Below are 18,438 nucleotides of genomic sequence, written 5' to 3' on the forward strand. Positions count from 1 at the left end.
TCAGTCACAGGTGCAGTCAACCAGCATTCTGGTTAATTAACCAGCCACAAATGTCCTTGCAGTAATGGTTAGGCCAGTGCTTTCTTGACCAGACAAGTTGCCACCATCACCTGGCCAAGTTGACACATGAACCTAACCACCACAGTGAGTAAAGGTTTTATAGAATTTTAGATAGAATCATGGCATTATTTAGGGTCTTCAGGACTAGTATTGACTTGTGCTTATCATACTGTGGCCATTTTGCATATCTAGCTGAAGCTTGCTGTAGCTCTATTACAGCCTCTTGGCTCTATTTGACTTATCTTAGCCACTGAAACCTTATTTTATTGCCTTTTTTAAATCCATTTTGGTCAAAAAAGCATTCTGAACCCTTCTATGTCAGGGTCAGGCTCATTCCTGGAATCTGTGTCCCACATCACCCAGGAGACTCATTCACCTGGAGGGTCCTGTCCCACTTCAGGAGAGGGTGATGAAGTTATTTGCAGAGTTGGGCTTAGGGAAAGTCCACATTTGAGCAACAAAAGAGGTTCTCTGGAGGTGACTCCTAGGCATAATTATAGGTGGGCTTAGCCTCCCCTTTACAACCATAAGTTTCATGAGACAAGCCTCAAGATCGAGGGCTTCGCATATTAAGTTTACATAGCATATGTTATGTCCACGATAATCTGTCCATATCTCACAGTGTCATCATTTAGTTGTACAGTCGTCATCACTCTACATTTTAAACCGTTTTCAAGACCCAACACAACCCATAGCTCTTTTCAGCCCTTAATTATTTGTTCTTAGTATTTGTGTTGTACTAGTAAGTATTCATATTAATTAGAGTCCCTAGTATGCAATAAGTAGATTTTTCCTATATATCATTCTGTTGTCAACTCTCTGTACTAGTGTCATACCTTAGAAGTATATCGTGCTAGCACCTATTTCTATTTGTAGTGCTGATCTGTGGGATGTATGCCTTCAAACAACCTCTTTAATCCTATTTGTGTTCAAAACAGCTCTGATACTTATAATCCCATTAGCAAATAATCATCACCCCATCCCCATACCTTTGAATTCACCCTTATTAACATATGTGAACATGTTAGATTATCATCTCCCCTCCACTAGGTTCTATCACTAGCTCCCCAGTATTCTACATTATAAGATACTGATTTTACATTGTTCAGGGAGTTCATGGTAGTGGTAACATGATTTTTTCTTTTTTTACTTTCCTCTTAGTGAACTGATCCAAGCCTTAACTATTTTATCTTTGTCAGTGAAGCAAAAAGCTTTATGTCCCACTGACTTAATTGTCCCATTCTGTGGTATATGCTCCATCTCCCTCTGGAGCACCTCTTCTCACTTAGCTTGAGATGTAGCATTGTATCTAAAATCGAATTTTCTTCCCCACAACTTTATATTTTCCTTTTATGGGAAATATGACCATTTCCTGTCTTCCAGATCATCTTGGATTTCTTTTTCCTTCTCTCTCTTTTTTTTAAATCTAATTAGATACTAAGTTTTACTTATTTCTTACTGCCAAATTTCTCTTAACTCTCTTTTCCTCCCATTTTCTACAATGTCTTTTTCCATTTTCTGGAGTTATTACTCTTAACCAGCTCCTTGTAGCTAGTATATGATATCCTTATACTTATATCTGATATTTCATACCTGTGTTATAACTAGACAGTTATAGACATAGCTTTCCTGTAAATTTTTATGGTGAGTGGAAGTGCTTGCTAGAGTGCTACTTTCTGGATTAGTTAACTTTAGGTGAGTTAAGCTTCAGTTGAAGGAAGAGACATAAATTTGATGTGCTACCCTTCCTTTTTCACGAAGGGAATAAAAGCGGGCAGTAGTTTACATACTGACCTTGAAGAAAGAAGCATGTTAGTAACAATGATGAACCAGTGACAATTCAAAAATCAAGGTGGTTATGTGGTAGGGAATCGGTAGCAGTTCTGTCAGTTAAGCAGACATGCTCTATTTGTCAAATTTCAGTTAGTCATAAGAATTCTACATTGAAATTATCCTTTAAGAGATGATTTTATAGTTGAGTCATTATTTGCCCTTTACCTCTAAATGTGCTTAGTTTTGACTTATGCATGATGTAATTACATTCCACAGACTATTTGATTTTTTGGTTATGGTCTTCTGTTTGTCTCTTATGTCTGTGTCTGTCTTCAGATTTTAAAGTTCTTGAAGCCAGGAATCATGACTGGCTGGCTGATGCTGTATGGTGCCAAGCAAGTACTGGTCGATGATTCCTTTTTTATGCTGGTGGTGATTGGTGATGGTGCTTTTATTTTGTATGGGATAATAATTAGGGTCAGAATAATTCTTTAATTTTAGCTCTTTGAAAAATAAAAGTGATGATATAAGGTACTTCAAAGTTGCTGCTACTTTGAACTTTTATATAAAGTATTTAGGAGTAAAAAGTTAAGCAATAATGTTTTCTCAATCTCTTTTAGCATTTGCTCTTGCGGAGTTAATTGACAATTCATTATCTGCTACTTCTCGAAACATTGGTATTAGAAGAATACAGATCAAATTGGTAAGAAAATAGTATTATAAAGCGATTTATAAGTTTGTTGGAGAAAATGAGAAAATAAAGATAAACTAAATGTAGAAAAAAAATCTTCCATTAGTAAAAATTTTTCTTTTTTTCTGTGCATGTATGAATGCAATTGTGTGATAATACCAATTGTTTCTTGTCATCTACTTTCCCTTAACGATACCTTGTTTAACGTTTTCTATATCATTAATATTCTGCAGTGTTGTATTCATTGCTGCAGAGTAGTTTATCACCTATAATACAGATTAGTAATTTGTCTTCTATCGTGGGACATTAAAATTTTCTCCATATTTTTGCTATTGTAAGCAATGTTGGCATGATGAACATCCTTATAGGTCTTTGTACACCTCTGATTATTTCCTTAAGCTAAATTTCAAGAAATGGAATTTTTGGGTTAAAGGATATCCAGAATTCTAAGGCTTGTGATACATAGAGTTGAAGTGTTTTTCACAAAGTTGTATTAATTCAAACTTCTACTAGCAATGTATGAGTAAGCCAATAAAACCACTTTTTCCATGTTAAATTTTCATATTTTTAACATTGATTAAATTTTTCCTGTCTTAATTTAACTTATTTTGTTTCATAGCTTTTCGATGAGGCACAAGGAAAACCTGCTGTTGCAGTGGTGGATAATGGAAGAGGAATGACCTCTAAGCAGCTTAACAACTGGGCTGTGTATAGGTTGTCAAAATTTACAAGGCAAGGTGACTTTGAAAGGTTAGCAAACCTTATTATTCGCTGTTTATGGGCAGTTGTGTATTTTAATAAAGATAAAAATTCTGAAATGCCTTTAGATACAAGTGTTATATGGGAGTGTTTGATATTATAAACATCTTTATTTAGATTTTTATATTATAGAATTTTTATGATCAGTGCACACTTTGAACAGTTCTTTTGTATTTCCTAAAGTCTGTAGGAGTTATGTTGATATGTTGAGTACTTTGGAACTCCTCCCCTCCCCTTCCTTTTTAAAAGTTGATGAAAACTAGGTAGCTTCTAGATTAGTAGAATGGTTTTTAAATAGGCTTAAAAATCACCTGATAACATTTGCCAAATTTATAAAGAACTGCACATATTTCTGTGGAGCTTTCTAGTGCACTTCTTTCAGTGTCCTGTGTCGGTAAACATTAACAACAGTTCTGAATAAAATGCAGTCAGGAGTTTTGTATCAGAATATGCTTACAGAAATTATCCTGAGTGACAATGTCATAGGGGAAATGAAATATTCTAGAAGCTGTCAAGAGATAGAGACTTAGGTCCTTAGGATGTGAGCTGAATTCTAGTAAGAAGAATGATGGCCCAGTAGTCTTTTGACATTTTTAGTTGTGTTGTATACTTCAATAGTATACTTGGGAAGAATCTGTTGGTGTTCCTGTTAGTTTGTTCTTGTTTGTAACAGTTTTCCTCTTTGCTCTGTAAGGAAGGTCAGCCAAATTTAAGGATCAATTTCAATAATGTATTAAGATTAATATAATTAGCACTTTTGCCCTCTCTTTTCTAAAATTTTGGCACCCTCACAGTTTTCTTTGAATTTGTAATGATTTATGGTGTCATGTCAAGAGGCAATATAATGAAGAACAAGTGCTCTGTAATCGTTAGGCCTAGTTTGAATCCTAACCTTGCCTCTTATTAGTTGTGTGACATTGGTCAAACTATTTTACTTCTCTGTCTCAATTTCTGTATTTTTAAAATGAAGATAATACCTCATAAGGTTTTGTGAAGATCAAGTGAGTTAGAACATGTAAAATCCTTAGGACAGAGTCTGGCATATGGTAAGCAATCAGTAAATGTCAGCTACTGTTAGTTATTACTACTCATTACGACTTCAAACTCGTTGACAGCCATTTGATTTTTCACTGTTTCATGAACACATGCTACTTCCAAGGATTTATAAAAAGTCATAGTAAAATTAAAGATCACTTTCTTTTATAGTCTGAGGATAGGATTTATCATAAGATAGAAAATACTAGGTAGAAGGGTAAGGAAGGAGAACAAATGGTCAGTTAGGCTATAAATCAGTAAAAGGTCAGTTAAATCGAGTGGAAAGAAGTGAAGAAGAGCCTACGATTTTTTTTTTTTTTTTAATCATCATTTTATTGAGATATATTCACATACCACGCAGTCATACAAAACAAATTGTACTTTCGATTGTTTACAGTACCATTACATAGTTGTACATTCATCACCTAAATCAATCCCTGACACCTTCATTAGCCCACACACAAAAATAACAAGAATAATAATTAGAGTGAAAAAGAGCAATTGAAGTAAAAAAGAACACTGGGTACCTTTCTCTGTTTGTTTCCTTCCCCTACTTTTCTACACATCCATCCATAAACTAGACAAAGTGGAGTTTGGTCCTTATGGCATTCCCAATCCCATTGTCACCCCTCATAAGCTACATTTTTATGCAACTGTCTTCGAGATTCATGGGTTCTGGGTTGTAGTTTAATAGTTTCAGGTATCCACCACCAGCTACCCCAATTCTTTAGAACCTAAAAAGGGTTGTCTAAAGTGTGCGTAAGAGTGCCCACCAGAGTGATCTCTCGGCTCGTTTTGGAATCTCTCTGCCACTGGAGCTTATTTCATTTCCTTTCACATCCCCCTTTTGGTCAAGAAGATGTTCTCCATCCCACGATGCCGGGTCTACATTCCTCCCCGGGAGTCATATTCCACGTTGCCAGGGAGATTCACTCCCCTGGGTGTCTGGTCCCACGTAGGGGGGAGGGCAGTGATTTCACCTTTCAAGTTGGCTTAGCCAGAGAGAGAGGGCCACATCTGAGCAACAAAGAGGCATTCAGGAGGAGACTCTTAGGCACAAATATAGGGAGGCCTAGCCTCTCCTTTGCAGCAACCGTCTTCCCAAGTGTAAAACTTATGGTAGAGGGCTCAACCCATCAAACCACCAGTCCCCTATGTCTGTGGTCTTGTTAGCAACCATGGAGGTGGGGTAGGAGAATACCCCTGCATTCTCCACAGGCTCCTCAAGGGGGCACTACATCTTTTTTTTTTTTCCTTGTTTGTCTTTTTTCTTTTTTCTTTTTTTTTTTTTAACTTTCCCTTCTTTTTTAAATCAACTGTATGAAAAAAAAGTTAAAAAGAAAACAAACATACAATAAAAAAACATTTCAAAGAGACCATAACAAGGGAGTAAGAAAAAGACAACTAACCTAAGATAACTGCTTAACTTCCAACATGTTCCTACTTTACCCCAAGAAAGTTACATAATATAGCAACATTTCAGTGAACTTGTTCCTACTACATCCATCAGAAATTAACAGACCATAGTCATTTCTGGGCATCCCCAGAACGTTAAATAGCTTATCTGTTCTTCTTGGATTATTGTTCCCCCTTCCTTAATTGCTCTCTACTGCTAGTTCCCCTACATTCTACATTATAAACCATTTGTTTTACATTTTTCAAAGTTCACATTAGTGGTAGCATATAATATTTCTCTTTTTGTGCCTGGCTTATTTCGCTCAGCATTATGTCTTCAAGGTTCATCCATGTTGTCATATGTTTCACCAGATCGTTCCTTCTTACTGCCGCGTAGTATTCCATCGTGTGTATATACCACATTTTATTTATCCACTCATCTGTTGAAGGACATTTGGGTTGTTTCCATCTCTTGGCAATTGTGAATAATGCTGCTATGAACATTGGCGTGCAGATATCTGTTCGTGTCACTGCTTTCCGATCTTCCGGGTATATACCGAGAAGTGCAATCGCTGGATCGAATGGTAGCTCTATATCTAGTTTTCTAAGGAACTGCCAGACTGACTTCCAGAGTGGCTGAACCATTATACAGTCCCACCAACAATGAATAAGTGTTCCAATTTCTCCACATCCCCTCCAGCATTTGTAGTTTCCTGTTTGTTTAATGGCAGCCATTCTAACTGGTGTTAGGTGGTATCTCATTGTGGTCTTAATTTGCATCTCTCTAATAGCTAGTGAAGCTGAACATTTTTTCATGTGTTTCTTGGCCATTTGTATTTCCTCTTCAGAGAACTGTCTTTTCATATCTTTTGCCCATTTTATAATTGGGCCGTCTGTACTATTGTCATTGAGTTGTAGGATTTCTTTGTATATGCAAGATATCAGTCTTTTGTCAGATACATGGTTTCCAAAAATTTTTTCCCATTGAGTTGGCTGCCTCTTTACCTTTTTGAGAAATTCCTTTGAGGTGCAGAAACTTCTAAGCTTGAGGAGTTCCCATTTATCTATTTTCTCTTTTGTTGCTTGTGCTTTGGGTGTAAAGTCTAGGAAGTGGCCTCCTAATACAAGGTCTTGAAGATGTTTTCCTACATTATCTTCTAGGAGTTTTATGGTACTTTCTTTTATATTGAGATCTTTGGTCCATTTTGAGTTAATTTTTTTGTAGGGGGTGAGGTAGGGGTCCTCTTTCATTCTTTTGGATATGGATATCCAACTCTCCCAGCCCCATTTGTTGAAAAGACCATTATGGCTCGGTTCGGTGGCTATGGGGGCCTTATCAAAGATCAGTCGGCCATAGATCTGAGGGTCTATCTCTGAATTCTCAATTCGATTCCATTGATCTATATGTCTATCTTTGTGCCAGTACCATGCTGTTTTGGCAACTGTGGCTTTATAATAAGCTTCAAAGTCAGGGAGTGTAAGTCCTCCCACTTCGTTTTTCTTTTTTAGAGTGTCTTTAGCAATTCGAGGCATCTTCCCTTTCCAAATAAATTTGATAACTAGCTTTTCCAAGTCTGCAAAGTAGGTTGTTGGGATTTTGATTGGGATTGCATTGAATCTGTAGATGAGTTTGGGTAGAATTGACATCTTAATGACATTTAGCCTTCCTATCCATGAACATGGAATATTTTTCCATCTTTTAAGGTCCCCTTCTATTTCTTTTAGTAGAGTTATGTAGTTTTCTTTGTATAGGTCTTTTACATCTTTGGTTAAGTTTATTCCTAGGTACTTGATTTTTTTAGTTGCTATTGAAAATGGTATCTTTTTCTTGAGTGTCACTTCCGTTTGTTCATTTCTAGCATATAGAAACATTACTGACTTATGTGCATTAATCTTGTATCCCGCTACTTTGCTAAATCTGTTTATTAGCTCTAGTAGGTGTATCGTTGATTTCTCAGGGTTTTCTAGATATAAGATCATATCATCTACAAACAATGACAGTTTTACTTCTTCTTTTCCAATTTGGATGCCTTTTATTTCTTTGTCTTGCCGGATTGCCCTGGCTAGCACTTCCAGCACAATGTTGAATAACAGTGGTGACAGCGGGCATCCTTGTCTTGTTCCTGATCTTAGAGGGAAGGCTTTCAGTCTCTCACCATTGAGTACTATGCTGGCTGTGGGTTTTTCATATATGCTCTTTATCATGTTGAGGAAGTTTCTTTCAATTCCTACCTTTTGAAGTGTTTTTATCAAAAAGGGAAGTTGGATTTTGTCAAATGCTTTTTCAGCATCTATTGAGATGATCAATTGATTTTTCCCTTTTGACTTGTTAATGTGTTGTAATACATTGATTGTTTTTCTTATGTTGAACCATTCTTGCATGCCTGGAATGAACCCCACTTGGTCATGGTGTATGATTTTTTTAATGTGTCTTTGGATTCGATTTGCAAGTATTTTGTTGAGGTTTTTTGCATCTATATTCATTAGGGAGATTGGCCGGTAGTTTTCCTTTTTTGTAGCATCTTTGTCTGATTTTGGTATTAGATTGATGTTAGCTTCATAAAATGAGTTAGGTAGTGTTCCATTTTCTTCAATGTTTTGAAAGAGTTTGAGTAAGATTGGTGTCAGTTCTTTCTGGAACATTTGGTAGAATTCCCCTGTGAAGCCATCTGGCCCTGGGCATTTATTTGTGGGAAGATTTTTGATGACTGATTGGGTCCCTTTGCTTGTGATGGGTTGGTTGAGGTCTTCTATTTCTACTCTGGTCAGTCTAGGTTGTTCATATGTTTCCAGGAAATTGTCCATTTCTTCTACATTATCCAGTTTGTTGCCATACAGTTGTTCATAATATCCTCTTATAATTTTTTTAATTTCTTCAGGATCTGCAGTTATGTCACCTTTTTCATTCATTATTTTGTTTATATGGGTCTTCTCTCTTTTTGATTTTGTCAGTCTAGCTAGGGGCTTGTCGATCTTGTTGATCTTCTCAAAGAACCAACTTTTGGTGATATTTATCCTCTCTATTGTTTTTTTGTTCTCTATGTCATTTATTTCTGCTTTAATCCTTGTTATTTCTTTTCTTGTACTTGGTTTAGGATTGGTTTGCTGTTCATTTTCTAGCTTCTTCAGTTGATCCATTAGTTCTTTGATTTTGGCTCTTTCTTCCTTTTTAATATATGCGTTTAGTGCTATAAATTTCCCCCTTAGCACTGCTTTTGCTGCATCCCATAGGTTTTGGTATGTTGTGTTCTCATTTTCATTCGTCTCTATATATTTAGCAATTTCTCTTGCTATTTCTTCTTTAACCCACTGATTGTTTAGGAGTGTGTTGTTTAACCTCCAGGTATTTGTGAATTTTCTAAGTCTCTGATGGTTATTGACTTCTAATTGTATTCCATTGTGGTCAGAGAATGTGCTTTGAATAATTTCAATCTTTTTAAATTTATTGAGGCTTGTTTTATGTCCCAGCATATGATCTATTCTGGAGAAAGTTCCGTGAGCACTAGAAAAGTATGTGTATCCTGGTGATTTGGGATGTAATGTCCTGTAGATGTCTGTTAAATCTAATTCATTTATCAGATTGTTTAGGTTTTCAATTTCCTTATTGGTCTTCTGTCTGGTTGATCTATCTATAGGAGAGAGTGATGTGTTGAAGTCTCCCACAATTATTGTGGAAACATCAATTGCTTCCTTTAGTTTTGCCAATGTTTCTCTCATGTATTTTGTGGCACCTTGATTGGGTGCATAGACATTTACGATTGTTATTTCTTCTTGCTGAATTGCCCCTTTTATTAGTATGTAGTGGCCTTCTTTGTCTCTCAAAACATCCCTGCATTTGAAGTCTATTTTATCTGAGATTAATATTGCTACACCTGCTTTCTTTTGGCTGTAGCTTGCATGAAATATTTTTTTCCATCCTTTCACTTTCAGTTTCTTTGTGTCCCTGTGTCTAAGATGAGTCTCTTGTATGCAACATATTGATGGTTCATTTTTTTTGATCCATTCTGCGAATCTATATCTTTTAATTGGGGAGTTTAATCCATTTACATTCAACGTTAAAACCGTGAAGGCATTTCTTGAATCGGCCATCTTATCCTTTGGTTTATGTTTGCCATATTTTTCCCTCTCTCTATTAATATCCTTTATTGTACCCATACCGAATCTCTTTAGTACTGAACCTTTCTCCAAGTCTCTCTGTCCTGTCTTTGTTTCTCTGTCTGTAGGGCTCCCTTTAGTATCTCCAGTAGGGCAGGTCTCTTGTTAGCAAATTCTCTCAGCATTTCTTTGTCTGTGAAAAATTTAAGCTCTCCCTCAAATTTGAAGGAGAGCTTTGCTGGATAGAGTATTCTTGGCTGGAAATTCCTCTCACTCAGAATTTTAAATATATCGTGCCACTGCCTTCTCGCCTCCATGGTGGCTGCTGAGTAGTCACTACTTAATCTTATGCTGTTTCCTTTGTATGTGGTGAATTGCTTTTCTCTTGCTGCTTTCAGAACTTGCTCCTTCTCTTCTATGTTTGACAGTGTGATCAGTATATGTCTCGGAGTGGGTTTTTTTGGATTTATTCTATTTGGAGTTCGCTGAGCATTTATGATTTGTGTATTTATGTTGTTTAGAAGATTTGGGAAGTTTTCCCCAACAATTTCTTTGAATACTCTTCCTAGACCTTTACCCTTTTCTTCCCCTTCTGGGACACCAATGAGTCTTATATTTGGACGTTTCATATTATCTATCATATCCCTGAGGTCCATTTTGATTTTTTCAATTTTTTTCCCCATTCTTTCTTTTATGCTTTCATTTTCCATTCTGTCATCTTCGAGGTCACTGATTCGTTGTTCAACTTCCTCTCGTCTTGTACTGTGAGTGTCCAGAATCTTTTTAATTTGGTCAACAGTTTCTTTAATTTCCATAAGATCATCCATTTTTTTATTTAGTCTTGCAATGTCTTCTTTATGCTCTTCTAGGGTCTTCTTGATTTCCTTCATATCCCGTACTATGGTCTCATTGTTCATCTTTAGTTCTTTGAGTAGGTGCTCTAGGTGCTGTGTGTCTTCTCGTCTTTTGATTTGGGTGCTTGGGCTTGGGTTATCCATATCGTCTGGTTTTTTCATATGCTTTATAATTTTCTGTTGTTTTTGGCCTCGTGGCATTTGCTGAACTTGATAGGGTTCTTTTAGGATTTGTAGACCTACTGAAGTCCTTATCTCTAATTTATCAGATCTACAGCTTCATGGAGTACACTTTCTCTAACTAACCAGCAGGTGGCGTCCACGAGCCACCTGTTCTCCACAAGCCAGTTCTCCCCTGCTTAGCCTTTTTGGTGAGTGGGGGAGTGAGTCTTGTGGGGCCCTATTGGTGTACCAAGATTGCATGTGTAGTTGGTGTTGCCTGCCTTGTATGTGGGGCGTGTTTCTGGGCAGTCGGGGAGGGGGGGTGGCCCTAACAATCAAATCTCCCTGATGATCCTAGAGTTTTAAAGGTGCTGCAATAGTCTAATCCTTCAGTTCAGTCCTGCCACAGTTTGTCTCTGCCACTGACCCACAAGTCTTTGGTATTGGCGTATGGCTCCTGAGACTTGCAAGTGGGCCCCTCTTCCAGGCTGTGCACCCCGGGTCCTCTGTTGAGGGATGACTGTGCTATGTCACAGGTGAGTGCCGTCCCCCCAGGGCAGTTCTGGGCTGCTGGGCTGTGTAGGGAGGCTCCCAGTCTGCTCAAATGATGGCTGAATGGGGCTGTGTTAATTCACACTGCTCCACCTTCCCAGTTCTGGGACATTCAGCTGAGGTTGCAGGGAAGGCTAATGTCCACGCCCAGTTTTGTGGTGTGTGCCTGTTATTTGAAGCACTTCCGTCACACTGGGTTGTCTGGGGCAGCTCTGGGCTATGGGGCTGGCGATGGGCAGGAGTGTTTCCTGTCCACCAGGATGGTGGCTGTGAGCGGACACCCCCCTTTTCTTGGGAAGTTGTGTTGTTTATTGAATTTTCTCAGCCACTGGATTATTGCCTTTTGTCTCAGAGCTCTCTTAGTTCTGCTCTTGACTTGACATGCCCAAATTGCAATTCTTTGAAGCTTTCTGTATTGGGCTTCTTAGAGTAATTGTTTTAGAAAAAGAAAAAAGGATTTAAAAAAAAAAAAAAGAAAAAAAAAAAACGGCCCACCTCAGAGATCTAATGGGTTATTGAAATGCTAATAGACGAAGCAACCAGGGTCATTAAGGAAAGGTCCACAGGGCAGAGAGATCAGCTTTTCTTCGGGATTTGCATATGCGCCTCAGGGCCTGAGCTCGGGCTTGAGCTCTGCCCTTCCCCCTTCTATGTTCACCAGAACTCCAAAAATCTTCCGCTTTTATTTTGGAGTTTTTCGTGTTGTTTTTTTTCTATGCCTGTCTCCTCTCTGCTGGGCTGGCTGCTCTCAGAGTCTCTGGTGTCTGGTCTCAGTCTATCTATGGTTGGAGTTTGAATCAGTAGAATGAGTTTCCGATAAGAGCAGCCACTGCACTTCTCCCTTCTCCTTCCCGGAGCTGACAGCCCCTCCTCCCACGGGACTGAGCCTGGCAGGGAGGGGCGCGGGTCCCCTGGCCGCAAAAACTTACTGATTTCGCTGATCTCAGCAGTTCCACGTTTTCATGAGTGTTGTATGAAGTATGCCCAAAGTCAGATTGCTCTGTGGTGTCCAGTCCACGCAGTTCCTGGCTTTTTACCTACTTTCCTGGAGGAGTAACTAAAACTTACAGCTCACCAGTCTGCCATCTTGCCCCGCCTCATCGAGCCTACGATTTTTAAAAATAAAATTAATCTTAACTGGATTCATGGAATTTTGACTCTGATTTTTCTCTAGATCTTAGCACAAATACAAACTTTTAACCTTAATTTTGATGTTAGGCAAATTTGGTTTAATTTCTGGTAAAAACCTTGCTTGTTTTGGTCCCAGCTTTATAGATAAATAGGTAGTTGTTATAGCTCATATATGTGTGTACTTGTTTTTCATTGCAGTACCAGTCCCTTGATCCACTACAATTTCTGTCCACATCGATGACTGCCCTGCCCCACCACCTTCTACTCCTATGAGGAAAAAATTGTCAGTGTGTTTTACTGCTTCCAGTTGAGTTTTTACAGAATACAAGGATGGGTGTTATAGGAAGCAGGCTATGGAAGAAAAGGAGGAATAGCCTAAAAGGACAAAACAGCAGAAAGATAGTGTTTGCTTATGGCTTATGTTCTGATGGAGAGGGAAGCAGAAGTAAACGCACAAATGCATACATTTAATTTCAGTTAGTGATTCTTGCTGTGAAGTAAAAATAGGATTATATGGTGGAGCTGAATAGGACTCTCCTTTAGCTAACAAGGTTTGGAGAAGTGGTTCTCTCTGAGAAGGTTACATTTGAGTTGAGGCTTGAATGATTAAGAGGAAACAGCCAGTGCTCACTTCGGCAGCACATATACTAAAATTGGAATGAAACAGAAGATTAGAATAGCCCCTGTACAAGGATGACACACAAATTAGTGAAGCATTCCATTGAAAAATAAAAAAAGAAAAAAAAAAGAGGAAGCAGCCAAATTAAAGATCTGAGGAAATAGTGTTCCAAGTAGAAGGAACATTAGCAAAGGAAAGATTCTGGAATTAGGACTAGGTTGTTTTGTTTCAGAGACAGAAAGAAAACCAGTGTAGTAGAGCATACTGTGGAAGAGGGAAAGAATAGTAAAGAGATGAAACCAGAGGCGTAATTTGGCAGTATTCTTATAATTCATTCACCTGAGTACTAACCCCTCTCCACCTTTCTTATATTGAAAAATGTCATGCCAACAGATAAGTTGAAAGTACAGTAATAGAACCTACACATAGATTCATCAGTTAACATTTTAACACATTTGTTGTCTATGTACACACACACATATACACACACTGTGTCTTTTCCTGACTCCTGTGAAAATAAGTTACAGGTGATAAGCATTTCACTCATAAATACTGCAGCATGTATTTCCTGAGAACTTGGACATTCTGATAAATAACCGTAATAACCACTATCGCACCCAAGAAATTTATCATTGATAAAATATGTAATAAATATGTCCATTTTCAGATTTTTTCAGTTGTCATGTCTAGTCTGTCTCCTTATTCTATGATAGTTCCCCACCTTTTGTGTCTTTCATGATTTTTTTTTTTTTTTTTTTTTTTTGTCGCGTTTAAGCTAGTTTTCTTATAGAGTGGTCTAACAATCTGAATCTGAGTGTTTCTTGAGCATCATTCTTTTCCTTAACATTTTATTGTGAACATTTTCAAACATACAGAAAATTGAAATTTTGTGGTGAATATCCCCTGAAGTCCACACCTATATTCTGGCATTGATGGTTGTTGACCACTTGTTTATCCCACCAATCATCAATTCATCTTTTTTTGATGCACTTCAATATAAATTACAGACATCAGTATACTTTCTCTTAATACATTAGGCACTGATTTCATTTTTTAGAGTTCAAAATTTTTTTTTCTTGTGAAAATGCTCACAATTGCAGTGAAATGCTCATGTCTGTCTTAATTCACTGGATTTATTTATTTTGAGATATAATTCACATACTATAAAATTTACCCTATTAAAGTATACAATTCAGTAACTTTTAGTATATTCATAAAGTTTTGCAACTGTCACTATTAATTAAGTCCAACACTTTTTCATCACTCCAAAAGAAACCCCATACCCATTGCAGTTATTCCTCATTTCCCTCTGTCTGCCCCTGACAAATCCTAATCTATTTGTTTTTCTCTATGGATTTTTATTCTGGACATTTCATATTAATAGAATTATAAGATATGTGGTCCTTTGTGTTTGACTTTTTTCACTTAGCATAACGTTTTCGAGGTTCATCCTATTGTATATATCATCAGTACTTCTTTCCTTTTTATGGCTAAATAATATTCCATTGTATGGCTATTTTACATATTGTTTACCCATCAGATGTTGAGCATTTGGGTTGTTTTCACTCTGACTAATATGAATAATGCTTCTTTGAACGTTCATGTCTCTGATAAAGTTGGATCATTAAAAAAAAAAATCCATTCTGCCATTCTCTGCCTTTGGATTGAAGTATTTAATCCATTTACATGTCATGTAATTATTGATGAAATTAGGTTTCCATTGATCACTTTGGTATTTGTTTTCTTGTGTCTTGTATCTTTTTTGTTCCTCTGTTCTGCTATTAATGCCTTCTTTTGTGTTAAATTTAATGTTTACTAGCATACCACTTTTGATTCTCTTTTTTCTTTTACTGTAGTTTTTTGAGATTTTTTTTTTGTGGGGGGGTGGTTTACCTAGAGATTACAATTACCTTCTTAATTTATAACAATCTAGTTTGGATGAATACCAATTTATTGTCAATGGTAGACAAAAACTTTGCATCTATATGGCTTCATTCCTTTCCACACTCTTGTGCTATTATTGCTATACAAGTTACACCTTATACATTATAGCCCCATCAGTAGTTTTGTACTTACTGTTTTGTGTGTGTGTGTGTGTGTGTGTGTGTGTGTTTTTTTTGGTGGTTGTCTTTTAAATTAGAGATTTTTAAAAAGGAGAAAAAAAGTTACAAAGTAAGAATACATTTGTACTGCCTTTTCTATTTCTCTCTGTAGTTACCTTTATTGGTACTCATTATTTCTTCATGTGCATTGGAATTACTTTCTACTGTCATTTCAGCCTGAAGGATTTTCATTAGTGCTTTTTGAAGGGCAGGTCTGCTAGTAACATTCTCTCAGTTTTCATTTATCTAGGAACATCTTAATTTCTCCATCATTTTTAAAGCTCTTGTGCTAAATAAAGAGTTCTTGTTTGAGAATCTGTTTCTTTCAGCACTTTAAAAATGTCATCTTACTGCCTTTTGGCCTTGTTCCAGTTTTCTAATGCTGCTTTTTTGCAAAGCACGAGAAATGGATCAGCTTTTATAAAGGAGGGTTTTGTTGGTTACAAAGTTACAGTCTAAGGCCATAAAGTGTCCAAGGTAACACATCAACAATCGGGTACCTTCACTGGAGGATGGCCAATGGGTGTCCGGAAAACCTCTGTTAGCTGGGAAGTCACGTGGCTGGCATCTGCTCCAAAGTTCTGGTTTCAAAATGTGTTTCTCCCAGGACGTTGCTCTCTAGGCTGCAGTTCCTCGAAAATGTCACTCTTAGTTGCTCTTGGGGCATTTTTCCTTTCTTGGCTTCTCCGGAGCAAAAGTCTGCTTTCAATGGCCATCTTCAAACTGCCTCTCAGCTCCTCTCTTCTCAGCAACTGTGTGTTCTTCAAAGTGTCCTTCTTGGCTGTAGCAAGCTCACTCCTTCTGTCTGAGCTTATGTAGAGCTCTAGTAAACTAATATCAAGGCCCATGCTGAATGGTTGGAGCCACACCTCCATGGAAATTATCCAGTCAGAGTTATCACCCACAGTTGGGTGAGGCACATCTCCATGGAAACAATCTAATCCAAACGTTCCAACTTAATCAACCCTAATATGTCTGTCCCCGCAAGATTGCATCAAAGAACATGGCTTTTTCTGAGGGGCATAATATATACAAACCAGCACAGGCCTATATAGGTTCTGATGAGAAATCAGTTGTTAATCTTATTGAGGATCCCTGGAATATGAAGAATCACTTCTATCTTGCTGCTTTCAAGATTGTGTCTTTGGCTCTTGACAGTTTGACTATAATGTATCTTGATGTCAATTTTTGAGTTGATCCTACCTAGAATTCATCGAGCTTCTTAGATGTGTGGGTTAATGTTTTTCATCAAATTTGGGATGTATTTGGCCATTATTTCTTCAAATATTCTTTCTCTTCTCTCCTGAAACTCCTGTTATATATATGTTGGAACACTTGATGGTGTCCCACAGGTTCTTGAAGCTCTTTTTTCATTTTTCTCTATTCTTTTTTCTTTCTGTTTCTCAGATTGAATAATCTCAATCAGCCTGCCTTTGACTTCAACAATTTGCTCTTCTGCCAGCTCAAATCTGTTGAGCCTCATTTTAGTTATTGTTCTTTTCAGCTTCGGAAGTTATATTTGGTTCTTTTTTGTAATTTCTTTCTTTTTATTGATGTTTTCTATTTGGTGAAGCATTGTTCTTATACTTCCCTTTAGATCTTTAGATACGGTTTTCTTACTTCTTTGAATGCATTCGAGAAAGCTGATTTAAAGTCTTTGTCTAGTAAGTCCAGTAGTCCAATGTCTGACTGCTCCTTTTCCTGTATATGGGTCATACTTCAATGTTTCTTTGCATGTCTCACTTTTTTGTTGTTGTTGAAAATGGAATGTTTTAAATAACTTAATATGGCAACTGTGGAAATAAGATTCCTCTCCCTTCCTGGGGTTTGTTGTTACTTCTCTGTCATTTGCTTATGTAGTGACTTCCCTGAACTAATTCTGTATTCTTTGTTTTGTGTCTCCATTGAAGTCTCTGACAGGTTTTAATGGAGTGCTAATCATTGGGCAAAGATTTCCTGTAATGCTTTGAATCACTAAGTCTCCCAGCTTTTTTGAGGGGCTCTGTGTGCGTATTGGGGCATATTTTCAATTACTTAAGCTGTTTTAGACTGCTCCAGTAGACAGTTTACAACTCTGCCTTTGCCTTCACTTCTGCTTGCACCAATTCAAAGTTCTAAAGCCATGAGTATTGGGATAACCAAGAATACATGACACCAACTCAGTCAGTGGGAAAAAAATGTGTTCCTACCTTTCTTGGGGACAAAAAATTTCATGGAAGACAGAAATGCAACAGGCTTCTATAGATATTGGCAGAGTTACAAATACTGCGTTCCCCTTAATGCGCAATTAAAAATAAGACATAAAGCAAGAGTACAATAAGTATAATGCATCTAAGAGAATTCACTGTCAGATCTCTATTGAAATAATAGCAAGGTATGTTTCCATTGAATTATTTTAACAGTGTTTTCCTGAGGTACTGCCAAGAGATGCTCACATAACAATGGTTACATCAATTTGGAAATAGGAACACAGTTGCATACATTCGTCTCCCTGCACTTTCTTCTGCCCCTCTGCAGCCAAGCTAATGAACAAGTTTTGATGGCTACTTCTCAGAGGTGGTTTAAAAATTCTATGTCAAAGATACTTTTCTTTTTAACAAAAAGATATTTATAAATTCGTTAACTCACTAGCTCTACTTTTTATCATACACTATCACTTCAGGTTATCTAAAGAGCTTAGGTTTGTGAAATAATGAATCTTTATCTGCAATAAACACAGGTATTTTACAAAAAATGCACATAGAACTATGGTTATAATCTAAAACTGCTTTCTAGATACAGAGCTAATAGCAAAGAGCCCTTGCCTTTGCTCTTCCTCTTCTTCGTCTTCCGCCATTTCAGTGACTAAGTACAAAAATGTGTCTAGCTCCAAGAGGTGGATCAGCAAAGGAGCAAAGGTCACTCCCAGAAGACAAGCCTTCCTATAAACGGATAAAAGGACATTTGTATAGTGATTATCTTTCTACCTCTATTTTTTAAAACTTTATTGAAAAATTAAAACAAAAAAAACCCCCACAACATTTCAAACAAAACGAAGGATTAAGAAAAACAGATAACCTAAAGTAACTACTTTGCTTCCAACATGTTCCTATCATACCCCAAGAAAATTAATAAACCATATCCAAACAATGAATAAGAAAAACAATGTAAAATAGCTACATTGCTTCCAACATGTTCCTACCATACCCCAAGAAAATGAACAAACCATAA

The 18,438-nt window shown here is 37.2% G+C and overlaps 1 protein-coding gene and 1 non-coding gene across 5 annotated transcripts in view; both read left to right on the forward strand.

Annotated features, from left to right (window-relative positions):
- Window positions 1-18,438, forward strand: part of SMCHD1 (structural maintenance of chromosomes flexible hinge domain containing 1) — a 202,058-nt gene that overhangs the window by 22,836 nt on the left and 160,784 nt on the right. For all 4 annotated transcript variants that reach the window (XM_037805484.1, XM_037805486.1, XM_037805485.1 and 1 more), the window contains exons 4-5: window positions 2,454-2,536; window positions 3,144-3,274. In XM_037805484.1, coding sequence (XP_037661412.1) covers window positions 2,454-2,536; window positions 3,144-3,274 — 214 coding nt within the window. The remainder of the gene's footprint in view (window positions 1-2,453; window positions 2,537-3,143; window positions 3,275-18,438) is intronic.
- LOC119511931 lies at window positions 13,131-13,235 on the forward strand. Its single transcript, XR_005212277.1, has one exon. It is a non-coding gene; the product is annotated as a U6 spliceosomal RNA (small nuclear RNA).

This window comes from Choloepus didactylus, chromosome 16 (assembly GCF_015220235.1).
Source record: "Choloepus didactylus isolate mChoDid1 chromosome 16, mChoDid1.pri, whole genome shotgun sequence".
Classification (NCBI taxonomy): Eukaryota; Metazoa; Chordata; class Mammalia; order Pilosa; family Megalonychidae; genus Choloepus; species Choloepus didactylus.